We start from the raw sequence: 27,692 nt of genomic DNA, 5'->3' as shown, positions 1-27,692 counted from the left end.
TAGACTGTTTCCTTTATCCCACTCCCACTGGATTTCTGACCGTTACTGCCCACACCCGCAAACATTCTAACGATTTACACCCACATGATATATAGTAGACTTTCACTGACTTTCTGTCTTTTTCCTTCCTGCAGGTTAAGCACATTATTTTACAATATATTATTAATATAGAGACACTTATCATAGCAGAATTACCGTTAGTGATGAGAATGACAGCGTATTCCAGTACAAAAAGTACACAATTTTGCACATTTCCCGATTGCATCTTGTTTACTACATGCAGTAAGAGGTGCTTTTTCTTTGAAGGAGAGTTTACTTTAAATGGAGAGAGCAGGGCAGGTACTGCATGTCGCTTAATTCCAGAAAAGCCACATTTGGGCCTGTTGTGTATCAATACTTTGCACATTTGCCACAACAAAGTCCAATTTTTTTCCCTTTTTCAATAACATCTGGAAAATTTGATCAAATGCCAGACTTGCCTTGCTTTGCTGTTGTATTGCAAACACTCACTTTAGTCTCTTTTTTAACTTCATTTGTTGACTCCATCCTTGTGGTAAGTGCTAAATCCTGGGATCTGCAGTATTTTTTTGATGACTTGCTCCCACTGATCAATGCTTAAACCACCTGCTTCTTCAAGATTTGCGTGATACAAATGCAGTTGTCTAAATTATGTCACCGGTCAGTAGAGACCACTTAATGCTGACTTTTTCTTCTACTAAAAACCGACACTTAGATAATGCCTGCTGTGTCTGATTACAAAACTACTGTCAACTCCTCTCCCTGTTTATCTTTGTCAATGGAAAGGTGTAAATCGAAATCATGACCAGCCTCTGTCACGTCTTTTCGTGCCTCTCACTATTGACTGTCCAACCGAGGGCTCTCAACTGCTCTTGCTCTCCTTCTCCTTAATTCATCCATCCATTTTTAATGTGAGCATGGCAAAGAAAAAGAGGAGAGGAGACACAAGCCACGTGTCCCAGTAAATTACACTCCTGTTTTCTTCTTCCTCTGTCTGTCTCACTTTCTTTCTCTCTCATCCCCTCAATTCTCCTGTCTTTGAATAATGGATAGTTTCAAACCAGGATCAGTCGTCCTTCTTTTCCTGATCCTCCTCCTCAGCAATATTACTTCAGGAGGTCACTGGGTAATGGTAGCCCATGTCTTGTCTGTTCACTGTAATCAGTGTATCTCAGACCTGCTCGCTTCCTCCTCCTCCCTCTTCATCATCTTCCTTCCTCTTCCTCCTCCGTCTGTTTTTTCTGTTTCACCCTCACCTTTCCTGCCCTTTCAGTCTGTAGTCTTAAATCTGGGGGACGACAGAGAAATTATTCTCAGGAAGGGGGTGGAGGGTGTTCATCAGGTGAATGCTGATCTGCTGTAATGACTGAGAGACAACAGGGGGATTTTTGTGCAATATTGTCACGGATGTTATGTGGGACCGGGTAATACAAAGTGACAATATTGCATGATAATCCATGGGTCATTACAAGGTCAGTGTTGCTTTTATGAAATAGTTGCTATGCCAACAACTGTGGAAGGTGTTTTTAAAGATACCCGTCCCCAGATGTTCAGTCAGTCCTTGAATTCAAAAATGTATATTTTGCATATTATTGTAAATGTGTATCATGTATCAGTGTCCATATTGTTGTGTGATAAAACTGCCTCCATTGTGTAAATATCATGTCAGGCGGCCTCAGGTTACATCTGAGCCTGATAGCATAAAAAACGCGTACAATATTTGTATTTACTGCTGCAAATGTTGTTTGTCATAATTTCATACTCTCACTGTGTTTACTACTACTTGCACAGGTGAATAGAGTTAGTGCTTGCATGTTTTGTGGTTGCTAATAGTAGATCATTATACTCATTCCAGCAAATCCCAATAACTGAAGCACAGACAGATCATACCGAATACTGCATGAGAAAAGGATTTTCTTGTGAAAAGGAATTAACTTTAACATTCTGGCCAGCGCAAAAGGTGGCCTTTGGTGATATAAACAGGCTCAGAAAGGCCTTTTGGGAGGGTAACTATGCATGACAATAAACATTAACTGACCTGCGTAAAGGCAATGAGTCTGCATCACCTTTTTTGAAAAAAAAGGGTGCATTTCAGACCATCCGATATTTTGGTGCTGGTGATTTTCCTTTTGCAGTAAAAATGTCTCTCTGCAAAAAAACCCCCGTTGAAGTTATCTGCGTTGCCAAATTCACTTGCTCTCTATTTTACTCATTCATAAGCATAATGTACTGGGATTACGCAAAGAGTTAAACACTGCAGGCGCCACACTTGTTTCCTCGTGCACGACAAAGGTTAAATGAGGCTACATTTGCTTTGCTCCACTGACTGTCATCTAGTCAGACAGAATGTCATTCCACCTGGCTTAAACTGCAAATGAATAACAGAAAAGGAGGATGAATTATAAGAAGGTACGGGTTCACTGGCTAACTCTGCAGCAACAAAAACTATAAAACGCTCAGATACACAGCAGACATGCACACAAAGCTCAGCCGTGGTGTTACCTCCTCTGGCCTCTGTCGGCTTACTGTGCCGTGCCATGTCGTGCTGAGCCGTGTGTTGTGATGCGTGTTCTAGTGGGGGTAACGGAAGCACATGTGTTGTCTGCTAACTCTGATTAATGTAACAGACTATACTCCCCCTACTCTCTGGCTCTTTTTTTTTTTAACTGGCTGCCCTGCTGTCCTGCTTTCACCTCTTCTGTCTGGATTCTGTCTGTATTGCAAAGCTGAGCCCTGAGAAAAAGAGAGAGCCATTAAATTGTGATACAGTGTGTCTCTTGTACTGTACTGGAGTCTATAAAGTAAACAGTCTAGAGGGTAAGATGGTAAAAAAAGAAAAACAAAAACACCAGATGCAGGGCTCAGGACAGCTCAAATATCTGGAACTATATTAGCATTCTGCTGGCTGTGAGGTTTTGCAGACCTGCTGTAACAATATATTCCCACTTGAGGAGCATATAGAGCAGCAGGAGTAAATGTAACTTGTTTCAAATGAATTGGGTAGCACCATTAAAACTTTAATTATATGTAGATTGTTTGGTGGAACATTTGTCGTTCTGTCATTCGCATTAACATTGTTAACATAAAGTCAGTGCAGCATCACCATCTGTAACATAATTTGTTAAACATAACAGCACAAAAAGGTTTGGTGTGCAGTGCAGAATGACAAGAAAATATTTTATTTTGCAAATGTCACCAACTTCTTCTAGTCATTTAAGCTCCTTTCAGACATACACACTTTTCTGTGTTATCTTCATGTCTGAATGGACCCTGGTCACTTTTTGTAAAAGTCGTGCCAGCAGTCTTGCTAGCTATTATATTATACTACAACATTTCTTTAAATTTTTTAGTATGGCACGAGTCTGAGCTCTGTTTAACAATAATGGATAAACATGCACAAGTTACAAGTCCACAATGGTACTTTGAGTTGTGTCATTTAGGGAAAGCTTTTTCCACATTGCAACATTTGTCCAAAAACATCATAGAGACCACTTAACGCACAGTTTGTGTGCCCAAATGACAACACACCTTTTTTTGCTCTACATACATCTATTAGGCTATGAAATTAAATGTCTATAAATATAAAACTTGAAAACAGACACTAACACCTTAGAATATTAATACTCACTAGATCCAAGATTTATTTTTCTCCCTATGAGATGCTGACAGGAGCTAAAATGTGTTGCTTTTACCTGTTTAGGACGGTTTCCTCTGACTTTATTAAATAACGGTAGCATCAGACAGCCGTAAGATCCGTGACATCTCCAAGGAGACAGAGCTGCACGCACTTGCGCAAGTAGAACAACAGCACTGGTAACTTCTAAAATTTTTATAAATCTAAATTATCCCTAAGAAAGCATGGAGAGCAGATCAGTCCACATCAGAATCCAATGTCAAGTCACACTGTGAAGCCACTTGTATTGTCAGAAAGGTGAGTTGTCACACATAGAATTGCAGTTAGGTTTGTTGCGTTCAGCTGTTTAAGGCTATTTCCTTTATTTATTAAATATCTGCAACATCAGACGGCAGCAGGAAAAATATGAGCGTCTCCAAAGTGAGAGAGTTGAGTGCATTTACACATGGAGCAACAGCAATAATTTATTGATAAGTTAGAATTCTAAATTATCCCTGACATAGAGATAGGATCAAACAGCAAGTTGCACTGTGTACTTTTCTTTGCATCAGAAAGTTGAGCTGTTACACACAGAGTTGCAGTTTATCAGCTGCAGGTGAATATTTTGTTGCATCACAGCTGTTCTCGGGTTGAGTCCTAAACTCTCAGTTTCACCGTTTGAGAAATCAGAGACAAACTGGGCTGTTAGTTATTTGGACACTTTGATAAGCTGCTGTTAGGTTAGATGTAGTCCATTATTGCATTGTCATGCATTATACATCACTCGACGTATTGTCTAATCTCCCGTGAATGACAAATATTGTCTGTGAACCATGGCTCTATCTGACACTGTGGGGGGTATCGCTGCACAAAGCCATGAGGAACATTGGCAGAAAACTGACCTGTGAATGAATAATAGAATGCCGTGTCCTTTACGTATTGATGAAATCAGCGATGTTCCATATTCCTTCTCTGAAAAGAGCTTATGATTAACGTTATTGGCATTTCTGATGAACTTTTGGTTTGCTCTTCAGTCTAAACAGGTCATATGTTAGCAAGCTAATGATGGTACTTTGGTAAGTTGGTTCAGTTGCAGTTCCACCTGAGATAGTTTGTTTTAACAGTGCTACCCATTTTATTTTGCTAATGTAGAAATCTCCTCAGTATACTAGTTTATAGCAAGGCTCAGTTTGAACTTAGAACAAGTGCAACTGGCTCCATGTCACCTGTTCTGACCTGAACTGACCTGAACTGACACTGTGTCCTGTTAGTGCTTTTGGTAATTAGATGAGGCCCCACTTTATAGTGCCCCATACTGGGAGCAGTAGAAGCTACGTAGTCACAGTAGATGCAGCTCCCACTCAAGTTTGGAGGCTGAGCTAATTAAGAACAATACATTGAGACAAGAGGGCTGATTGGTTAACTCCCACACAACCAAAACCTCCACACACACAGAACAAATTGGACCCAGCCAGACCTCTGCCTGCTCCTCAGGCTAGTTGTTTGTTATTGTGTGTGCCGTGCCGTTCCATGCCGTGCTCTGCCTCGCCCAGTGTTTGTGTGTGATGTGATGCGTGGCCAAGTGCCGGCCGAGGCAGCCATAGGTGATTCTTTCCCTGCCACTGCCCTTTCCCTGCTTCCACGCAAAGGAGCAAGTGAGGTGGGCGGCTTGGCAGACGGAGATGGGAAGGCAAGGAAAGTAGAAGATAATGCAAACGGGGAGACCGCAGTCACGCAAAGAATCCTCACTTTCTTATTGTTCCTATGTTTTCTTTTTTATCCCCACTGGCTCAATCATGCCTCCAAAACAACATTCCCTTCTTTGTCTGCTGACTTTGTCCTGACTTTCTTGTGATCATTTTAACTTCATTGCATGTCACTGTGGATCCCTCACTGTTGCTATTCCATACAGGCCCACACAACTGTAACGCTGGCCTTTTCACATACTTTGATTCCTCCACTCCACATTTCAGTATGACCCTGATCCGTCTGGCCACTCCTGTTTCTCCTCTGCTACTCACACACCTCTGCCCCCACTCTTGCACTTTCCTCCATCCCTTGTGACTTCTACCTCCCCTCCCTTTTCCCTCCTCCACACACATCCAGATAAACAGACATAGAAACATATTCATTCCCATAGACACGCACACCGTGCCATGGTCAAGGAAGTTACACATGCACACAAATATTCACGCACACGTCCACATCTACACTCAAGCACTCACTCGTAGACACACACACAAACACACACATTTGTCATGTGATGTGTGGTGCGCCATGGGGTCCAGATGAGTGGAATCTCAGTGTTGGTTCTCGCTACACTGAGCACCACAGGGGGTCTTTATCGTCGCGAAAATCAACAAAGCTACAGTCACGAAGTGCTGTCTTGATCCCAATCACGAGCACGCACATACATAAGCATACACACCAGCAGCGGACAAAAAAGCAAAAAGGAAAACAAACAAAAACACACAACAAAAGCGCTTACACGCACACAAAGTGACAAAGCTCATCAAAACATTCTCATTCTGACACGGCAAAACAAGAGCACAGCTGGACAATGTTTTCTGTAGGACACACACACTCAACAAGCTCTCATACACTGTTAGAGTCCAAAAAGAAAAATAATTTCAGAAAATTAGGGATAAAAAACATGGGTAAGTCCCTTAACTACTTAATCCCTTCTTAAATGCTTGCGTGATCTATCGTGTCTGTGATTTCACAGGCAGACAGAGACAGAGGCGGGCTGGAGTGCCAGATTAGGAGACAGAAAGGAGAAAGCATTTGTTAGATTGAAAGAGAGAGAGAATTTAAAAAAGAAAGAGAAGGATCCAGGTATGATGTGAGGCAGTATTCCTGCCTTTGTTTTTTCCTCTCTAAATCGGGCGCCCATCGTAATATCACTTGATTAAACCTAATCCTAATGCCTCTAATCCTCCAGGCAACCCCCCAAAAATGCCTAAGTGCCTTGTACCCCTGCATAACATCTCTAAACAGATTTCTGTGTGCACTGAGTTGTTCCTCAATGTGTCTGTAACTGTGTGTGGGGGTTATGGTTTTTCTGACCTCCCTACTATCTAAAATTACACAAGGGTATTGAGGATTAGAGACAATAAACTGTTTAGTCTGTCTGTTTGTGAATATCTGCTGTGGCCTGCTGTCTACAATACTCTGTTTCTGCCTGCTGTGTGTGGCCTGCAATAAAAGCCTTGACCTTCTACTTATTTGTCAAATACAATTAAGGGACACAAATTGGGTTTTTTTTGGTCAGATTTTGGTCATGCTCATGTTGACTGGTATTAGTCTCTGTCTGAGATTTGAGAAGTACAAAACACACTCTAATCCAAGCCTTTTTTAAATGCCTTTAAGCACCTCTATGTGTTGTCCAGTAAGTAACTGTGCTCACAGTATAGTTCCTCTTGCTTCTTTAAAAACCATTTCTGCTTTTTATAACATACTGCAAACACGTGCATCAGTTGCTTCATTTGAAATGATCCGAATGTGGAAACTGATTCAGTACTGAATTTATTTATGGCCACTGATACACAGGTACATACTACTGTCTGTGTGCACAATACATGCTTGTGTGTATAAGTGTCTGCATGCCTGTTGGGTCAGTTTTGGTCACGGAATGCGTGTTTGGGTGTGCGTATGGACATGGGGGGGTAAACTGGGTATTCATGTGTGTGTGTCTGTGTGTGTGTGTCTGTTGTCTGCATGCATGTGTGTGCAACATGAAGGGTCTGCGTTCGTGACAGTGACCCACTTCTGGTGTTTTGATGAGGCAGATGGGTCACGGCAGCTGTAGCTGAGGAGGCGGAGGTGGACGAGGGAGAAAAGCAGGAAGACTAGGAAAAGAGGGAGGGAAAGGACAGTTGTTTTGGAGGAAGAGGAGGAAAGAGAGAAGGACAAAGGAGAATATGAGATGCATGGAATTATTAGGGAATATTTCAGGATGAAATAAGAACTGTAGAAGGGGAACAAGTTGTTGGACTGGGAGAATTAGATCTTTTTAATAAAAAGATCTAATTCTCCCAGTGGAGATGGACCACGGCATTTAGACAAGAAATATAAAAAGTTTTTATATTTCTTGTCTGCATGCCGTGATCCATCTCCACTCTGAGTGCATGAGACAATGAGCGCAGACGCAAACACACATGCAGACAGTTAAAAAAGCATTGTTTAAATTAATTATGTTTCTCATCCTGGCAAGACACCAACCACCCACAGACTGCCCCCACCCCGTCACCCCCACCTGCACACCCTGTGCCACTCCACCCCTCTTAAATGTTTCACATCAGTTGAGAGGTAATAGCTGCATGTTTAATTGATGGAGCACAGAGGCATTGTGGTGATAACATGGACTGTGGAGAGGTTCCAAGTCACAAAACACAGACACACACCCATACTGACTGCAGTCTTGGTACCTGTTAGGTGTGGACATATGCTGGAGGTTCAGTTACAGGAAGAGGTTGATTATTCAGTGTGCTGTGGTTATTGACTGAAGATAAGGAAAGACACACACTTTCATAGCTACTACACCACTGATGTACCCTGAGGCATTATGTGTGTTTTGCATACATACATACAGCATGTTGACTTTACAGCAGTCTCTTTTGTCATAGATATTTATTAACCCTATATATAATACAGTATTCATTGTCATATTCATTGCAGATTAATTGGACCAGTGTGGTACAAGTGTTCAAGCTGTATGTGTCTTGAAATTGAATGTTTTAAATTGCTTTTGGCAACAGTCCAGCATGCTAATGGAGTCAATCAAGAGGCAGAATGAAAGAGAGATAAGAGAGACACAAGGGGAGCTGTGTCGTGTGCACTAGAGGACAAAGGGGTTTGGTGTGTAGAAGAGAAGAATCGGCTGCGGCATGAAACATTTAAAGGACAAGACCTTTTTTCCTCCTCCTCTCCCAATTTTCTTTCTTTTTCCATCACTTCCCTGTTTTTATCAAAACCATCCTCGTCTCCCTCTCTCTTCTCTCCTCCTCCTTGCAGGTTTTTTGGCAGGCATGTGTGCCTGTGTGTGGTAGCTGTCGTGTATGTGAGCGTGTGGAGGGGTTAGTTTTGTGGTTTGAGTGCTAAGTGAACGTGTCAGTGCCCTGGGCAAGGGGTCTCCCCGCGGGGCTGAACTCAGTCACGGGAGCACACAGCCCACTGGTGGCGCAGACATTCTGCCCTCAGGGTGTGTATATCTGTGTGTGTGTGTGTGTGTGTGTGATTGTGTGAGTTTCCTGCCTGTCTGAAGATGCTTATGTGAGTAAATTTGCCTTTGTATGTGTCTGTCTATGTCCGTGTCTTGTGTTTGTCACCGCGTGCATGTTTGTGCTTGTATCGGTGTGGGTTTTAACGTGTCCATTTGTCTGTCACTCTGTGGGTCTGTGGGTGTGTGTGTCTCTGTCTGTGCCTTTCATCTGCCCCCCGTGCGTGCACAATGTGCTTTTGACTGTGTTTTTGCTGGTTTGTATGAGTGTGAGAAAGCTTTTATGTGTGTGTGTCAAGCCATCGCTAAGGCACGATTCAGCCCTCAGGTTACTTTAACATTGTGTATTGCCCCCTTGTTGTCCATCTTTGATTACACCACTTGCATAAAGAACTCCCCCACCACACCCACTCTCACCCTCCCACACACACACACAGATTTACATGCATAAGCATTATTTGACAAACTGCTGTATCCGTGCCTCCAGGAACCATGAGGACATCTGCACAGTAAACACTAAAACCCCCAGAGCCCCAGTCCCAAATATTGCTCACACTTGCACGTACTTATTCTCTCTGTCTCGCTCCTTCACTCGCTCGCTCTCTCACACACACACACACACACACACATACTGTACACACTCACCATGCAGATAATAGCCCATATTCTCCAGAGTGCATTCTGTGGCAACACAATGTAATACATTGTCATGCTGTGGAGCTTTCTCTCCAACCGCACTGATATACTTCTTCCTCTCTCTTTCTATCTTCACTGTCCCATTTTTTTTTTACTGTCTTTATGTTTCTAGATCTTTATTAGGGCAAATGTCCAACAATAGGGGTTTCAAATGCCTACAGTGTAACCATTAGCAGCACATATTTGCGTTATTATACAATCGTCCAAATACACAAGGAATCCTGCAAAGACAATACGTGAACATTAAGCAGCACCAAAATCAATCAGGAGTCTCATGCTGGTTCCTAGTACTGTATTCAGGATGTGGAACTGAAAGAGAAACCAAGACACACTCTTAATTGTGCTTTGCGCTAATTAACAAATCTGTGCAATGTGGGCAGCATTATATCTGCTAAACATCAACATGTTAGCATTGTCAATGTGAGTTATGTTGAGCATTCGGTTTAGCTTCAGTCCAGAATCACAGAAACACTATTGTGTTGTTGCACAGTTGGTGTTATAAACGATGATTAATTGTCGGCTGCAGTGCTTTCCGACAAAGTGTTCTTTTGTCTGTCTTTTGTCATGGCAGCTCGACACCAGACCCCCGCTGTCCTCCAGACAGGAGGCAGCCGTAATCTGCAAATTCACCTGACATAGACAGACAAGATGCTAACACAGAACAAGAAGGCGCTGATAGATGGGGACAGATGCTGAAAGTTAGATGTGGCCGGTGAAGAGACAGCGAGAGAAGCTTTATCTTGATTAACGTGTCACCTGCCAATCATTTGTCATGTCAAAAGCGCTTTCAAGTGATGCTGTGTGTTTTGTCTGTCTGTCTTGACTACCACTCTGCCAGGCTTTTTGACTTCTCTCTTAGCGTAAAGAAGAAAGAAACATAAGAGGCAGAAGAATAGCGGGATGTCAAGAATGATGGTCATTCAGTAAAACCAATTTCGGTGCCTTTTAGGACTTTCAAACAGTGGCTGCCATTCTTTTAATCTCTGTCCTTCTACTCAACTGTCTTTTTATGTTTAGACTCTTAGCAATTGTTCTAACCTGCTTGTAGTTGTACATCACTACAGGGGATGTCATAATGGAACTTTCAAACGCTAATTAAAAGTCATCTCAGTATAGATTTCAGTCTTGAGCTATTTATCATACAATCTAAATGATGTTTTATTTTATTATAAAAACAGTAGTCTTATATTTACATCTTAATTAGCATTTTTGACAATTAGGAAGCTTTTTGTGCTCTTGCACCTGGTTGGTTGAAGCACGCTTTCTCTGAATTATTTCTCAGCTATGTTTTGACTTGCTCTTCATTAATGAAAACATATAATATCTGGCATTATTTGAAGTGTCCTTAAGCAGTAAATGTAATGAATTTGACCCTTAAAATGTTACCTGCTTCACATTATTTTCTGTTTTCCGCTCCTATCCTCTCCAAAGGATGAGTTACACATGATGAGTGAGATAAAACATTCTGCTGGAATTACTGTTAATGTCAGTCCTTGGTGTTGTGGGCCTGAGGACAAAGAAGGAAAGGTTACGGGGTTCCTAAAACAAATGAGTATGTTAATTTCTCAAGCAAAAATGTCCACAGGAATGCCTTTTAAAAGAGGTTTATCAGAAAACAGTAAATCCAGTCGAAATGTGACACTAGAGTCATAAAATCACCATTCACCATGACTAGATTTCCTAGTCTTGAAAAAAAAAGTACAATCCAAATGTCATGACCAGTTTTTAATTATATGCACTCAAAGGCAATGACATGACCCCTGTGTCTTGAGTTAAACAATCAGTTCTGCTCACCTTTGTCAGCTTTGTTTGAAAGTTTATTTCACCTTGTTTACATCATGTAGCAGTCTATTTGGAGCTTTCTGACATGGGAGCTGTCAGAATGCTATTCAAGTATCAGCTGCCTCTCTGCCACATATCGTCAAGAAGATGAAAGCTCGAGGGATACGATCTTATCCCTCATGAGCCTGAAAGACGTGACAGCAGCTTGGAGAGAGTACGCTGACATGCACAGTGAAGGAAAAATAATTTGGGGAGAGAACAGTGGTAAAGACAATATCTGAAGGAAGGATTAAAGTATCTGAGTTCCTCTGCTTTGAACTGCTGACAAATACAGTAAAATTCTCTTTGTGACACCAATGGTTGAAACAGATTGTGATGAATAAATCTGAAGGTCTTTTTTGCACAGTTTTAAATGCCCCACACAATAAACCACAAAAAAACCCAAAAATGCTATTTCTAAATTTAGCCTAATTTGACTTCCAGAATAAAGATGTTTTTTTTTAAAAATTAGATTGAAATATGGATTTATATAGTATATAATATGCAGTTGGTACAAATACTCATACGTACACATGTGGACAAAATTGTTGGTACCCCTCAGTCAATGAAAGAAAAACTCACAATGGTCACAGAAATAATTTGAATCTGACCAAAGTAATAATAAAGATTCTATGAAAATTAACCAATGAAAATCAGACATCGCTTTTGAACTGTGGATAAGACAGATGATACATGCAAAGTACAACTAACAATAGTTGGATAAACTGCAGAAATACAGATGAACCAACAGCTGGGAAGACAAACCAAGATCTGGGTGTCCAAGGGTTTCTTCAGCAAGAAATGACTGACTTCTAGATCATTGCTTAAGGTTCTACAAGGCTGTTGAGAAGCCCCTGGTCAATGGGAGACAGAGGTTAGTCCAGCATCGTTGGGCCCAAGCATATAAGAACTGGACATCCAAGAACTGGAAGAAGATTCTGTGGTCAGATGAGTCCGGTTTCCAACTTTATCTTCCTCCTGCTAATGTGAGGGTAGGCAGAAGGCCAGACGAAGCATTATCTCCAGCATGTACAGTACCTACTGTCAAGCATGGTTGAGGGAGTATCATGGTTTGGGGATGCATGAGTGTTGCTGGTGTTGGTCATCTCACTGTCTGGGAACAACTTTGCCAAGTGTTGTGTGCCATTCTCAAAACCCACATGGTCCCTTATGCACGTGCACTGTTCCATCGAGGTGAAAACTGGATGTTTCAACAAGATAATGCCTCTTGCCACACATCCGGGGCCAGGAGAACTTGGCTGCAGGAGCACAGTATCCAGGTCTTAGAGTGGCCAGCTCAATCCCCAGACATGAGCCCCATTCAAAATCTGTGATGGATTATCAAAAGGTCTGTTTCAAAGCGTAAACCAAAGAATTTAGAAGAATTATAAGCATTAATTTAAGAAGAATGGGACTAGATTACCCCTCAACAGTGTGAAAGGCTCGTGGGGAACATGCCAGCCTGGATTAGAGCTCTACTGCCTGCTAATGGGAGAACTACTAAATATTAATTTGATGATGCAATGGTTTATTTATTTTTTGTTCCGTTAGGAACACATTCTCTGTTATTTGTTGAATTTGATAGCGACAATGTTGAGACTGACATATTGAAACTATCAAGAATATAGTTTTGATATTATTTATATTTGTTTATGTCTGTCTAATGCAGCCACACCTTTTGAAACACAAAAAAGATTTTTTTCCACAAATATTTCATGATGATATTTGAGACTGTGTCACATTTTAAGGGTGTCCGAAAACTTTTTTCCACCACCAGATAATAAAAGTTGTGTAAATAATTGCAGTTCTGATGTTATTGGTAATTATTTATTTAATCATTAACTCTAAAAAATTGTGTTTATTTTCTCTACAGATGGAGAGCAGTGAAATAGTGTGTCTTTACTGCGGTGTAAGCTACCTCATATACCACGAGTTCCATCAGCTGCACACCCAATTGGCTCAGTTAGAGTCCGAGCTCCAAGAAATGAGGGAAACGACCCAGAGAGAGAAGGCCCAGCATGAAGCACTGGAGCTGGGAAGACTGGAGTTGGAGAGGGCACTTCACCAAGCAGAAGTCAAGGAGAAAAAGACAAGAGAAGAGCAAGAAGAAATCAACCAAAACACAGCGAGAGTTCTGAGAGATGAGTTTGAAGCTAAATATTATAGGAAGAGGAGAGAGATGGAAGAGGAGTACCATAAAATCTCTGAAGAAAAAGAGAGACAACTTAGAGGAGAGCTGGGAGACTTGGAGGCAGAGAAACTCAGGAGGCAGAGAGAAGACCTGGAGAGGAAAACCGAGGAGAGAGAGAAAGTTCTGAATGACGCACTTCAAAAGGCCAATAAAAATTTAGACGAGCTAAGAAAAAACGTGCAACAGCTGGAAGAGAGGTGAGGTTTGTAGGTGTTTGTCTGTGCTTCCCATCCCTGGTGTGAAATGATCGCTAATGCCAGGTTTCATGTGGGCAATTATCCTGTGAGTCATGCTGCTAACACAAAAACACACAAACAAACTAACTCAGACAAATCATCCATCCCACTGGCACACACATGTATGTGCATCTTTCATGCAAACTTTGCAGCATAATTATACATTCTACTGTCATCTTCCACCCCTTCACCATCATCATGTACCTAGAAAAAGAAAAGCGGAGATGAGACTTGGGAAGACATCCGAAAAAGCATATTTTTTCTTACTGATTGAATCCCAAGTGAATATATACAGTTTTGCAATATATTTTCAGGTTTGTTTACAGGCGGAAAATGCTGCACAGAAAAGCATAGTCATACACAATGTTGTAGACAGACTTAGTATCATAAAAAATTTTGTGAACTTAACGTTTGACAAACCACCTCGTTTTATCAGGAAATGGAAGGTGTTTTTTTTTTTTTTGCCTATAGTTAGTAACAACTTCATGACACTGTACCACATTGCTGCCTTTTACTTTGAATCAGTGTCCAAAAATGATACATGAGGGGGCAGAGTCTGTTTTAGAATCAGGATGTGTGGAGGTGTTAGGTGGATAAAAGATATCCTTTTTGGTTCTGTGTTGTAGGGTTTTCACCTGTAAGAGAGGCATTAGATAACTGCAGCTATTGTCTTTCTGCCACTTAAATAGAGAAGTCCTTTTTTAAGTAATCTTTTGTCCATTGGTGAAATGCCTCTTTAAGAAAGTACATTTTATTGTGGTCTTTACAGCCTTAAGAATGGTGGTTTTATATTTTCTGGTCCAGTCAGGTTCAGACAAACAATGGTGAAACAACACATTGAGAGTTCAACCAGTTTAATATCAGTTTTAAGAAAAAGTCTTCCCTCAAAGCACATATATCCAATGGAAAACGAATGCAGGTGAACATCTCAGACCCTCAGAATTATGGAGGAAGACCTTTTTCAATACTTACTGTCATGCATCGACATTGAACATTCACACAGAAGGAAGCCGACAGAAGGTTTTCTCGATTAAAAACAGCCTTAACAGCCCATTATTTATTGCTATTTTTCTCCCCACCTACACATGTATTGTATCAGCTGAATTCAGCAGGCTCAGGCATGTTCCCTGGGGGCTGTCAGTAGATATTCTGGGAAATGTAAGTGCACACCAAAAGTGTAGCTTTCCTATGAATGTAACATCATTGGTATCAGTTCAGGTTGTAATTACGATGAAGTCATACTGTACACAAATATATATTCATTCACTTTGTTAATTGCTAGTACGTGTTTTTGCTGTAGAATTAGGAAGAAGATGGTAAATACACAGTTGCATTTTACTATTTCCCCTTAATATGCCCAAATTCATGGAAAGTTGACATCATCTATGCAAGGAAAGTCTGTTTGTCTGTGTGTGGCTACCCACATTAAGTGACATATGGTGCACACACACACACACACATGCACACAAGCTAGCAGGTGGTTAAGATTTCTGTTGTGTCACTTACATCAGCTTTAAAGAGTTGGTAATCAAATAGCAGATGTCTGTAAACAAACTGTCATCAAAGGCTGAGTTAAGTTTCTGGGAGAAATGTAGGAAATGCTTGCATGCCACGTCTCGAGAAAATGCTGTGAACAGCCCAAAATCTCTAATGACTGTCCTGTTGACACACAAAACAGTGATTCAGTTCTAAAGCCCTTGTCACACAAGTGTATGACACCATGCACCCACATCTGCAGCTCCAACTTCAGTTTCCAAGTGGACACCACAATTGTATAATAATTTAGAGGATGTTATGGAAAGACAGAATAAAATGGTTGTTCATTATAATTACTGTCAGTTTAAAAGCACAGTATCATTAGGTCAATTCTGTATCAGCCAAATGAAGGTCCTGTGCGGTATGCAAATGGCAGAACCCTGTTCAATTAACTTTGTGTAATTCCTGTAGATAATAGTGTAGTATCACTCCACCCATCTTTAGCATGAACAGAGGTCATCAACAGGCAGTAACTTTAAACGTCTTCCTGCAACTGTAAATTTGCAGACTGTGTTTTGTTTTATGGCATGGTAGGCCTTCTCATAATTTCAGTTGAACGACATGGGCCATTTACGCATTTATAGGCTATTACTCATTATGGCTGATAGAATTACAGCATGGTTAATTTCCAGTGTTTTATTTTGATAGTGGATAAAGCATTTGAAACACATCTGGACTGAAATAATATGTCAACCATGTGTAATTTTTCTTCATTCATCTTCAGTCTTTACTCCTGTGATGGCTATTAGAACTGGATAAATAGGTAGGACGGATGTGGACAAACAGTATGATAACCTTACAAAGAACTGAGAATTGTTTGCTGAATATTTTTACTGACTCAGAATTCGTACAGACATAAACCGTGTTTCCCCACTGCATTTTTATGCACATTTGTGAAGCTCAAAAAATGCTCTTTTTAGCAAGTTTGTGACTTCTTTTTAAAAGAGTCAGTGTGCTTCATGGATGATGCATACAACTTTTTCAAACAGGTTTCAATACAGGGAGCATTTAACTCACTGGCTGATTAGCTTTCACCGTTTCTTTCGTTGTCTTCGTCTTCGTACAGCATGAAACATGGCGGATAACAGCTGACATGAGTTCTCACGCTGGCTTGGGCTGCTCCACTAAACACACTACAAGAAGGACAGAAGCCACATAATGTTACTTTCATTATTTGAACATTAAATGCAGGTCAAGCTGAAATTAACAAAAAATTTTAACGACTTTACAGTCAGAGCAATCCAAGAACCAAACCTATTTGGAAAGTACTTTGCATGTTCGACAGGAGATAGCAAAATTGTGGAACCTCGACATAAAGTTTCTTGAAAGCTATGTAAGCAACAGTTAGTCTGCCATTCCAGCACCAGCAACCTCAGGGCACATCAGGAAAAATATGCACCGCAGTGAGTGTTACTTGTGCCTCTTATTGTTTGGTTAGCCCTCATATTGACATAATGCACATAAACAGATATTTGAACCAGGATTTTTTTTTTTTTTTTTTAATTATAGGCATCATCATTCATATTGCTTGTTACTGATGAAATGAATTGCGCTATTTTGGCTGTTATGAAGCCGACTCTGTCTATAGTCACTGTGTGGTCTCAGCTCAATCTGATTGGTTACATGTCATGAGTAACGGCCAATCAACACTGAAAGCTACCGTTAACAGTGACAGATGAGTGCATTTGCAGAGAAGAGCAGCACCAATGAATTACCAGAGCTTTGTTTGGAAGGTGAGAGCAAATACTGCTCAAATTGTAACCAGTTGATTTTCTTGATAATGCTTGGATAAGACTATCACTAAGAGGCTTGCTGTGCCTCTAAGCCTGTGGCTGACGCTATCTAGAATACTGTAATATCTTTCTAAAGTAAGATTAACTATGTCAGTCTGTTCTAACTGAGAAACACATCTCTCTAGCAGAAACACAACCTACAAATACTGAGCAAAAAACACAGGTCATTGCCACAAATCAGAAATCTGGTCTTTTTCACCATAGTTAAAGCTATGCTAACAGCTAGTGACTAAGTTAGGAGGCAGCTACAGCTTACCCCAAAACAGTATCTGGAAAACAATAAGTCCTTCACGACTTTAAGATAGGGGCCTTAGTGGGCAGTAAAAGAGACAGAACAATGAAGGATTAGCAAAACAGACAAGAATAGCAAACGCAGCTGCGGGAAAAGAGGAAACTAACTGTTCAGTCTCAATCTGTCGATCATACAGTAAACAGAGGAGGGTGTCATATTTCTATTGTACATACTTAGCTACAGTAATCATTATAAATGAAGTAATCTTGTTTTGAATAACACGTTGCCTACTGTCACATGCTGGTAATATATAACATGCAATATACAGCTGTTCCAAATATCGGTCATCGAAGCAAAAACAACAAAACATATCAGTCGATCCCTAATTTGAGTGGTTTGACTGACACTGATAAGTAGTGATTTCAGATGAAGCGAGTGAATATGCCATCTGTATACTATTAATGATCCCACAGTGTATTTTTGTAGATTGTACATAATCACTGACACAGTCCTTTACATGACACAAAATGATGACGACTTGTAAGTGTCCAAACCGTTAACTGCTCACAACATAGTAAGCTGAGTGTCTGTAATGTGGAAGTAAGAGATGGCTAGAGAAGTTTCTTAGATTAAGAGCTGATGGAAACCATGACAAATAATTTACGTCTGTCACTTAAGCCTGGCTTAAACATACAGTAGGGATTGGTTCATGATGGATAATTTGCTTTAATTTTTGCAGTGTGTGTGTATGTGTGTGTGTATGGCACAGCCGGTGCGCTCATATGGTAAGCAGGGTTTTAGGTTGTCTGTATGTTGGTATATGTCCGGTAGACTGGTGAGCCAATCCACTGCGTGGTCTAATGTAAGCTGATTATCTCTCTGTCATACGCTGCTTCTTCATTGAGTTAACACGCAAACAAACACACAAACACATGGCGCGCGCTGTTGTGTTCTGGAGCCTCGGGGCCAAACGCAGGTCAGGAGGTCAGAGTTCAGGCAGAGATAATGATGCACGACACAGTGATGTGTGAGAAGCTAGTGTGGACTGACAGCAACAGACTTTCTGCCTTCCTTGCTTGCTTTCCTTTTTCAACATATCTCTGTGTTCTTTTGCACTCAGATTTACAAAATTTTCTTTTCAGCTGAACGGCATGTTGTAATTCAGTCTTCCACTTTAACTGCTCACAAACTCATTTGCTTTTTAGTTACACTCTTTCACTCTCCTCTCTTTTTCCTCTCAGTTGACCCTCAACAGTTACACCAGTAATTTTCCAGTACTTCGCTGTAATTGTACACCATCGCTCACACTCATAATAATAAAAGGCAGGGGAAAGAGATAGGAAAGGAAAAGATGGCAAGCGTGTGGGAGTTAATGATGATGAATGGCTGGCTACACAGCAGGAGTGAGATATATTTGTGATTGACGGCCCTCCACTCTCCCTCTTAGTTTTGTTTGTGAGAATATATAATTTACCACAATAAAAAAAACAGGTTTCATACAAGAATCAGTGTAAATTCTAGTCAGAATGCTTCTTAAACAAGCATTCTGGCTTTTTGTTGCTGTTTTTGTACTTGAACTAGTTTTTCATGAACACAGGTTTGATCAAAGATCACGCAAACCTTCCTACCCCTACACACACATCTGGAGCCAAACCAACACAGGTTTTCCTCTTCTTTCTTCTCTTGACATTCTGCTGCTTTCTTTCTGTATCTGACTTTGATCCTGTGTCAGTATGACAGGATGAGAGGGGTGATCGGGTTGTGTGTGTAGTGGGAGAACCTGACTGGTAGGTCTATAATAATACACACACCAAAGTGAAATAAAAATGTCACCTGTCAGACAGTGTGCATGTTCGTAACATGAGTGTCTGAGTGTTTGTGTGTTGGTAACAGGTGTATGACAGGAGGATGTAAGGTGAGAATGATATCACTCTGCAGTTAGATAGTGTACAGGGCAATTAAACCTCATTTTGAAATGTCACCTGCTAGACAAGTTCAAACACAGATGAACTTGAGATATTTTGATCTGTTGATGAGAAAGGCAGAGGTAGGGAAAGCGAGGAAGAGGGAAACAGACCATGCTGTTTTCACCTCATATTAGATTGACCTGAGGTGGAATCTTTTTTCTGAAAGGTCCGTAATATTCCCCTTAGTGATGAAGGATGTTTTACGTTGTCCCTGTTAAGATAATAATGCAACGCAACTGTTAAATATGAAGTATTTTTAACCCCCTGCTCATCAACAAATCGTCATGTGTTCAGGGTGTAACTGACACTCATTAACAGTAACACTTGCAATTGGCACCCTACTAAGGATCTATTGTGTTCTATTCATTTTTGTCAGGACACCAGCAGCACCATTCTCAACAAGCTGCATTAAGATTTTTACTCTCAGTTTTGTAACATTTTCAAAGAGATACAAGGCTAATTATTGTAGTTGTTGAAGTTCAGATAAAAATCCCTGATAGATGCCAGATTGCTATGCAAACAACAATGTGTACACAGTTTAACGTGACAAAAAGTTACATTTCCATCCCACACCAGGTTTCCAAAACCAAGCAGTGTCCAATCTGTTGTTAAAGCTGTTTGTGTGGAGGGCTACAAAGCCAGGTCAGACCCTTGGGGCTCTGAATTAGTTTTTAACTCTTGTCACCAAGTCGGTGTGAGAGGGTGAGAAAAGTTGAACTCCATATTGAAGGTTAAAAATAAATAGCCATGAAATTTTTGAGGGAGGATAAAAGGGACTGAGATATTAAACTTCTCCCTTTGTGTGAAAAACTGATCTGGACAGACAGCGCTTCTTTAACTCAAGACAGGTTGAAACATATCATGTAACTTGTGCGCATGCTTATGGCTTTGAGAGAAGTGTCTGGGAATTTAATATGCTCTGCTTGCTTCCTCTTGGCTGGCTTCTCTTGTTCTTGATCCAAACAGTGTGTTTTGGTGTGAGGCTGTATGCGTCTGTACCTGACTGTGTGTGTCATGTGTTTGGCCTTTGTGCAAGAGTGCACGCGCATGAACACATTTGTATACACCTGCAGTGGATGGGATAATCACTCTTGCGCAGAGTAACAAAAATTGGACTTGGCAGTTATTAAGAATGAATCATAAAAAAGTGTGAGCGCACATGCGTACACCCACATGCACACACCTGGGGCTGGATCGTAGCAGTGATAAGACAACTTGCAGGTGAGAGAGGGGGAGTGAAGGGGGGACAAATGATGGATGGCAAATAGAAAGGCATCCATTTGTAACAAGGAAGTACTTCGCATGCAAATTAGTTATGTACTCATGCGGCTTTATTTCAATTTCTGGTTTCCACTGGCAACCACAGAAACAATACACAAATGACTATACACTCAATCCCTCTCTGTTTGTGTGTGTGTGCATATTTGTTAGGTAATATGCCAAGTCTTCTATGTACAGAGTTAAGCAGCCTTTACAGCCTGCATGTAAGATTGCAGCACAGATCCAACTTCAAGTTCACATTACCACATCAAACAGATTGACTCTCTCTCTCTCTCTCTCACACTCACTGACACACACACACACACACACACATACACACAAACACACACACTCTACTGTGTGCATATATTTTTTGCGTTGAAGGAGAACTGTCCCTGACAGAAGACCTCTGCTTGACTGTAATAGTTGCTTCACTGTGGGGCTCATGACAACAAGACAAACATAAACAATGGTATTATTGTGTGTGTGTGTGTGTGTGTGTGTGTGTGTGTGTGTGTGTGTGTGTGTGTGTGTGTGTGTGTGTGTGTGTGTGTGTGTGTGTGTGTGTGTGTGTGTGTGTGTGTGTGTGTGTGTGTGTGTGTGTTTCTCTGTCTCTCTCTCACACACACAATATGACAGGGTTTATGTGGCAGTCAACAATAACATGTTGAAGCAGTAGCATAGCAACCCACACATACAAATGAAACACAGACATACACATGGCTTTTCAGAATTTAAAATGAAGCTGGAAGACAAAGGCATTTCATCCTTTGGGTTAGTTTTGTTAGCTATAAAATGATATCAGTGTCTATGCTTTGTACTTTGTGTGTGTGTGTGTGTCCTTGTGTCTATGTGTGTTGTTTTGATGATTGCTATCATTGTTATGGCATCCCAGACATGGTTACCAGATAACCTGAAAAAACAAAATATATACAGACAGGTGTCATGCCATACACACACAACACACAGAGACATTATCAGTAAATGATTAAAATGAATGATTAAAATATTGTCTTTGTAACATTTAACCAGCTGTTGACAAGTCCAAAATGTGCTTTTAGATTTTTAGTTTCAGAAACATTTGAAAGCAGTACTTGCGGATGACTTTGTGCATGTTAATGCGTCTTTCTTTGGGTGTAGGTGTATTACATTCTGTTTGTGCTCCTTTTTGGTCAAAGTAAAATGGCTTTCAGCTTTGAATGTCCTGCCAGGCTGCTGATCAAAACTGTCTTTTAACTCACACACATGCGCACACACAGTGGGGGAACAGATGACACTTTGATATGAGGAAGCTTTTATGTCACTTCCAATGATGACAGAAAATACCAGCACAAGCACACACAAAAATATGCGACCACATTACACTGACATGCTGTATTATTAAGTTAATGCCTCTATGTCAAATTCACACTGACCACTGTTAAAAGGCCTTCAGCCGTCAATGGTGGGCAGCTTTTTGAAATGTTCCAACTCATTTAATTGTATCTTGTGGCTAACAGGGAATTACACCAAATCAATAATTACTACCCTCCCCCCAACACCCCCCTAAAAACATGATAAAGACTGGCCTTAAAGTCAAGTTCATCACAATGACTCTTTTCACCCAGTTTTAGCCCGGCACCACAGCTAGGATAAACAGACATAATGACAGAACATTTTGTACACAGTCAGTGGTTGAAAATAAGCCTCCTGGGGGATGTTAAGTTTGGCTTTGTAACGTTGACCTTCAAGCTCCATCCTCTGAAAATATGAAGCGGCACTAAACTTGTAAACTGTGTGACGCATACACACCCAAAAACAGAAAACATTTGACTTGGTAGGTCACGATAACACTGTGGCTGGGATCAGTGTTGTTGATGTGTGTGTGCCTGACTGTTTGTCTGCTGTAAGTGTGTGTGTGTGTGTGTGTGTGTGCGTGCGTGCGTGCGTGCGTGCGTGCGTGCGTGCGTGCGTGCGTGCGTGCGTGCGTGCGTGCGTGCGTGCGTGCGTGTGTGTGTGACATGTCCTGATGAGGCAGTTGATTTGGGCTGCTGGTAGGGGGTACTCTAATCTGGCACGCACTTACTGGCACAGCACTACCTAGTTATTCCACTGACAGCCACTGCCCTGGGAACAGGAGCTCGGGCTCACGCACACAAAGTACACACAAATTCGTATACAAAACACACACACATGAGAGGGTGTGTGTGTGTTTTCACGCAAACACGCACAGCCCTCTCGAGGCAGAGTTCTTTCTGTTCTCGCTTTGGGACTGGTGGGGACAGATGGGTGAACAGTGGGAGTCTGGGCTGCCATCACTCGAAAAGCAACGGCATGCACGCACAAATACACACATTTCACACACACACACACACACACACACACACACACACACACACACACGCACACACACACAGGATCACAGACTTGGTCAGAGAGTGGCAAACATACAAACACAGGCTAAAATGCGCATGGAAAAGTCTAACTCTCACGGCCTCACACACACATGCACACAAGCACACACACACACACACACACACACACACACACACACACACACACACACACACAGACGGGACCACATAGTCTACTGTACATCAGCTAAGCCATAGTCACATGCTTGCTTATTTATTTGTAAACACGCATTCAGACTCAAACATGGCCTCCCATTCACACACACGCAGACACACGCAGACACACGCAGACATGGGATTACTAGAAACACGCATACTAGCTCAACCCTTTCTCACCCCACATGGCTCTCAGCATCCCTACTGTACATGCAAATCTTACTGAGAGAGTGTGTCACACAGATAGAGAGAGAATTTACCTTTTTTTCAAGTGTGTACGCTACCGGTAAAAAATTTTAGCGCGCCCCACTTTTTCTAGTTTTTATTGAAATTCAAGTAGTTCAGGTCCAATGAATAGCTTGAAATTGTACAAAGATAAGTGGTGAACTGCCAGAGGTTAAAAAAAGGTTAGGTTACCCAAAATCGAAAAATAATGTACATTTCCGAATTTTATATATATATAAAAAAGGGCCTTTTTCAGGGAACAAGAAATGGGTTAACAACTTTAAACTGTTCTGCAGCTATGGAGGTTGATCAAGACTTGAAATTTGGTGCTACCAAATCCTGCAGGTGTCCCAACGTATCTTGATTACTTACAACCCCCTCTGTTTGCATAAAAAAAGTGTTGGAACACACCATGGCACCGTACCCTCAAAAGCATTATTTGAACAGTATTGCACTGCAGAAAGTAGTGTGTTGCTATAAAAATGAATTTATGTGCGTCCTTGACATAACATGGCAACAGGGCTGATGTTGTTACTTCACCCTGCTGGGCAGGACAAGACTATCTGCTTTGCTCTATAGATTGCCTGCTCTCTATCTGGCAGTTGGCGCAGCATCAGACGTATTGAATATAACTTGGCCTTGACACTGACCAAATATAGCTCAAGCAGCAGTAAAAATGTATACTTTGTTTGATTGCTAGGGATTGTTGTATGCATAGACTTGGTCCTTTTCTTGTTAATACACACACTTTTTCTTTTTGACTTTTTTACGTAAACTAAGGAGCTCCTCTTCTTGCTGACCTGTTTTTTCACCATATATGTTTTGTGGTGGGCATCTCTGGACCTTTATTGCATATGTTTGGCACTAGTTTTAGTGTCTATAAAGGCACAAACAAATCTGCTGTTGGCTGACAATAGCTGTTGGCTATAAAAATTATCCACTGTATGTAATTAGCCTATTATTATGATAATGGTTCAGACCATTGAAGTCCTCACCACAGAAATCTGTCAGAATTCACACAAAACAATATGAGTCTCTGCACATCAAAAGGACAACAAAAAGAGCATCAGTATCTTGGCAACATGTCTCCTATGCTGTCATATTGGTCACTTATACTGTGTTGGCTTACCTGCATTTCCTCAAGCATGAAAGAATAATTCAATGTTTTCTATATGATGTCTATTATATTCATTTGTTGATTCAGCAGAGCTACGTGAGAAACACCATTTTATTTACCATCGGTAACCTGAAACCTCCATATCTGACTTCTTGATTGCATAATCCCTCCCCCTTGCAGCAAGCATGTATCTGATTATTAGTAATATATTTGAACATTTATATATGTAGCATTTTAGATTATTTAATCTAGTTTATAACCCTACACACATAACAGTTAATATTTCTGTCACTCAGCAATTCTTTGCTTTCTTATTTTTGCTTCTGTGTTATTTTAAATAGTAAAGTGCCTCCCTTGTAGCCCTACAGTCAGTTTCTGATATTGTTTTTGATATGGTATATTCATAGATATGATGTTTGAGAGCCTTCTTGTTTGTACTGCAGTTTTCCCCCTGCTGTGTGTAATCCACAGGTTGTTCAAATAAAGCAGATGAGATTTGTTTGCCAGCTGGCTTTCACAAGGCACGGCCCAAAGTTGATATCAATAACACAACTATGTAACCATTACCACACCCACAGATTGGTAGTGACCTGTAAAAATTTGAAAATAGGGTAAGGTGTTATATTACCATACTGCTCATAAAACATGTATTCCACAGAATGCTCTGGCATACACAGCACAAGTTACTTTCCATAAACAAAGGCGGTGTTGATCTGTAATTGAAGAAAACCTTGCCTTTCGTCTTACCAGATAGTTGGACCCCTGAACAGCTTACCTCATGCTTGTGTCTAAAGTGCTGCCAGTGAGCAGAAAATCCCCTGCCAGGATCATTACATGTCATTCTAATTACACTTTTTGATTAAACTTCATGATTATTATCTGTCTGGTTTTCGTGTCTATTTGTCTAGTCTGCTCTGCATAACTCTTACTGCTTATTATGTTTATTCTTCTCTCTGTCTCGCTGTCAGTGCTCATTTGTGGTGTTTTAGAAAAGAACAGGATGTGTTGTTTCTGGTGTCCGGGTCGCACAGTCTCACTAGTTATATTTTGTGGTTGATCGCTGGAACCTGTCAGATTTGATCGCTCCTGTCTGGAAAGCACGTGCTTTTTTTGATTCCTTCCCACTGTTGTCGACCGCTTGTTCATAAGGATTCCAACAGTAACTGTGGAGTGTATGGGTCTCTGTTCTTTGTTTAAAATTCATAAGGTCTGTACCTTACTATGTTAAGCACTGTGAGATGACGTGTTGTGAAATGGCGGTGTAGAATTGAATTGAATGGAAAATTACACTGAAAGGGAGTTTGTTTGTCCCCATACCCACACTAGGCTTGTTAGTGAGTAGTCAAGCACATGTCATAGCCTTTAACTTCCTCATGTGTGTGCAGGTTATTGTTGGACACAAAACCAGATTATAGATGCATAGGACTGGTGGGGTGCAGTAAACTAGGTATTTATTTTTAGCAGATGTGGACCACTGCATACATGCTCAACATTGCAAGTGCAGGTATTGTGGGTCTGTTGTTATGCCCATACTTTCAAAATACTGTCTGGCTTTTTAGAGCTTTGAGGGCAATGTTGTTTTTTTCTTTTCCAGTTCAAGTTATTACTATTTTGCACCTGAAATTAAAATTTGACCCTCATGTTTTGCTGATACTCCTCATATTGAATTCAATTTATCATATCTAGAACAAGATTTGAAGAGACAGAAAGGGAAGCCCATCTCTTTAGATCAATTACTACTGAGGGGCATTTTTAATTTTTCATCTAATTCCATTTCATCACAATCATCCCCTCCTCTATATCATTAAAGTTGCAACGTCTATAAGCTCATTTTACCCCCATGGGAGTTCAGTGGCAATACATTTGGCTCATACCCTCTAATGAATGGATATTGCCCAACACTCTTCTCACTCACTGCTCTGTCTTTCTCCTCTTCTTCTTCTTCGACAGGCTGGAGATAGCAGCTGCCATGAAGGAAGAAGCAGAGCTGGTTCTAGAAAAAGAGAAGCAGCAAGGTGAAATTCTTAGGTAAGGAAAGAATTAGAGAGAGTGAAGAAAAAATAAATACAATGATAGACCAGGAGTAAAGTAATGTGTTAAAGGTTTTGTAAATAAACTAAAAACAGCATGGAATTGGTGTTTCAATTTCCTTCCTGCCAAAACAGCACACACAAAACAACACAAAAGTAAAAGATGGAAAAAATAAAGTAGAGCATTGGTCTCCATCACCCTGTTTGGCTGTCCGCTCTTTGACCAGATACAGGAAGGCCAAGGCAGATGGGAAACAACTGTGTGGGATGATAGACAGAAGACAATAAAAGAGAGAGCGGAAAAACAGAAGAGATAAAGTTAATTTGGCCGACCTACTGGTTAATTCCTGGAAACAGAGAGACAGCTTGGAAAAGACATGAACAGTTAATGACAGTGGGGAGAGGTGGAGGTGAAGATAGCGGGAGAGAGGTAGAGCAGATGTCAGGAGGGGAAAAGTGATTTTTAATCAGGCTTGTGACATTGAAAGCTGCTAAATGAGTAAACCATTGGACGGACGAGCAAAGGCATGCAGTCTCTGTCTCTGGTTTTCACTATCTTAACCTTATCACCGATGACAGATCTGGCTCATATCTGTTCCTCCATTTGGTGCTGTCAGCCTTATGATTTATGTCATCTGACATTATAAAACCGGATCTCGTGACAAGCAGTGCCCATGCTCTCCTCCACTCTGCACGCACACATACACACTCTCAGGCACTGCAAACCAGCTCAAAGTCTGCCCTCTCATCCCGTCTCGTCTCGTCTGAGACTCTCTTGATATTTGATCACCTTAAGCCACAAACCTTGAATGAGAAAAACAACAACCACTCAACCCTGCGGACCTCTCAAAAACAGCCACATTATTTTGCATGCAAGACTGAGAAGTGTTCATGACATTTGTCTATAAGTATACAGATATGAGTCAATGTATACTTGTGTGTGTCATCATGTGTGTCCTCACCCTCCAGATATATGTGTGTCTGTGTGTTCCCACCTATATGTGTGTATTCAAAAAACAGGTAACTGTTCAGTGCGCTCTCACCCACATGTTCCTTCAAAAGTGTTCTCGGAGTAACAGAATGTTCTATTCCAGTGCTCTAGTTTTCCACGCCTTGCATTGGTTTGTGACTTGATTGAGTGTATGTGCGTGTGTGTGTGTGTGTGTGTGTGTACACCTATGTGTGTAAGT

The 27,692-nt window shown here is 40.9% G+C and overlaps 1 protein-coding gene across 1 annotated transcript in view; it reads left to right on the top strand.

The window, feature by feature from the left end:
- The window catches only part of lekr1 (leucine, glutamate and lysine rich 1), an 89,227-nt gene that overhangs the window by 8,908 nt on the left and 52,627 nt on the right, over window positions 1-27,692 (top strand). The window contains exons 3-4 of the mRNA XM_023299524.3: window positions 13,240-13,754; window positions 26,423-26,500. Of these exons, the coding sequence (XP_023155292.2) occupies window positions 13,240-13,754; window positions 26,423-26,500 (593 nt within the window). The remainder of the gene's footprint in view (window positions 1-13,239; window positions 13,755-26,422; window positions 26,501-27,692) is intronic.

Source organism: Amphiprion ocellaris, chromosome 7 (assembly GCF_022539595.1).
Source record: "Amphiprion ocellaris isolate individual 3 ecotype Okinawa chromosome 7, ASM2253959v1, whole genome shotgun sequence".
NCBI classification, from domain to species: domain Eukaryota; kingdom Metazoa; phylum Chordata; class Actinopteri; family Pomacentridae; genus Amphiprion; species Amphiprion ocellaris.
The sequence above is the reverse complement of the archived record's forward strand: the minus strand, read 5'-3'. Positions and strand labels throughout refer to the sequence as shown.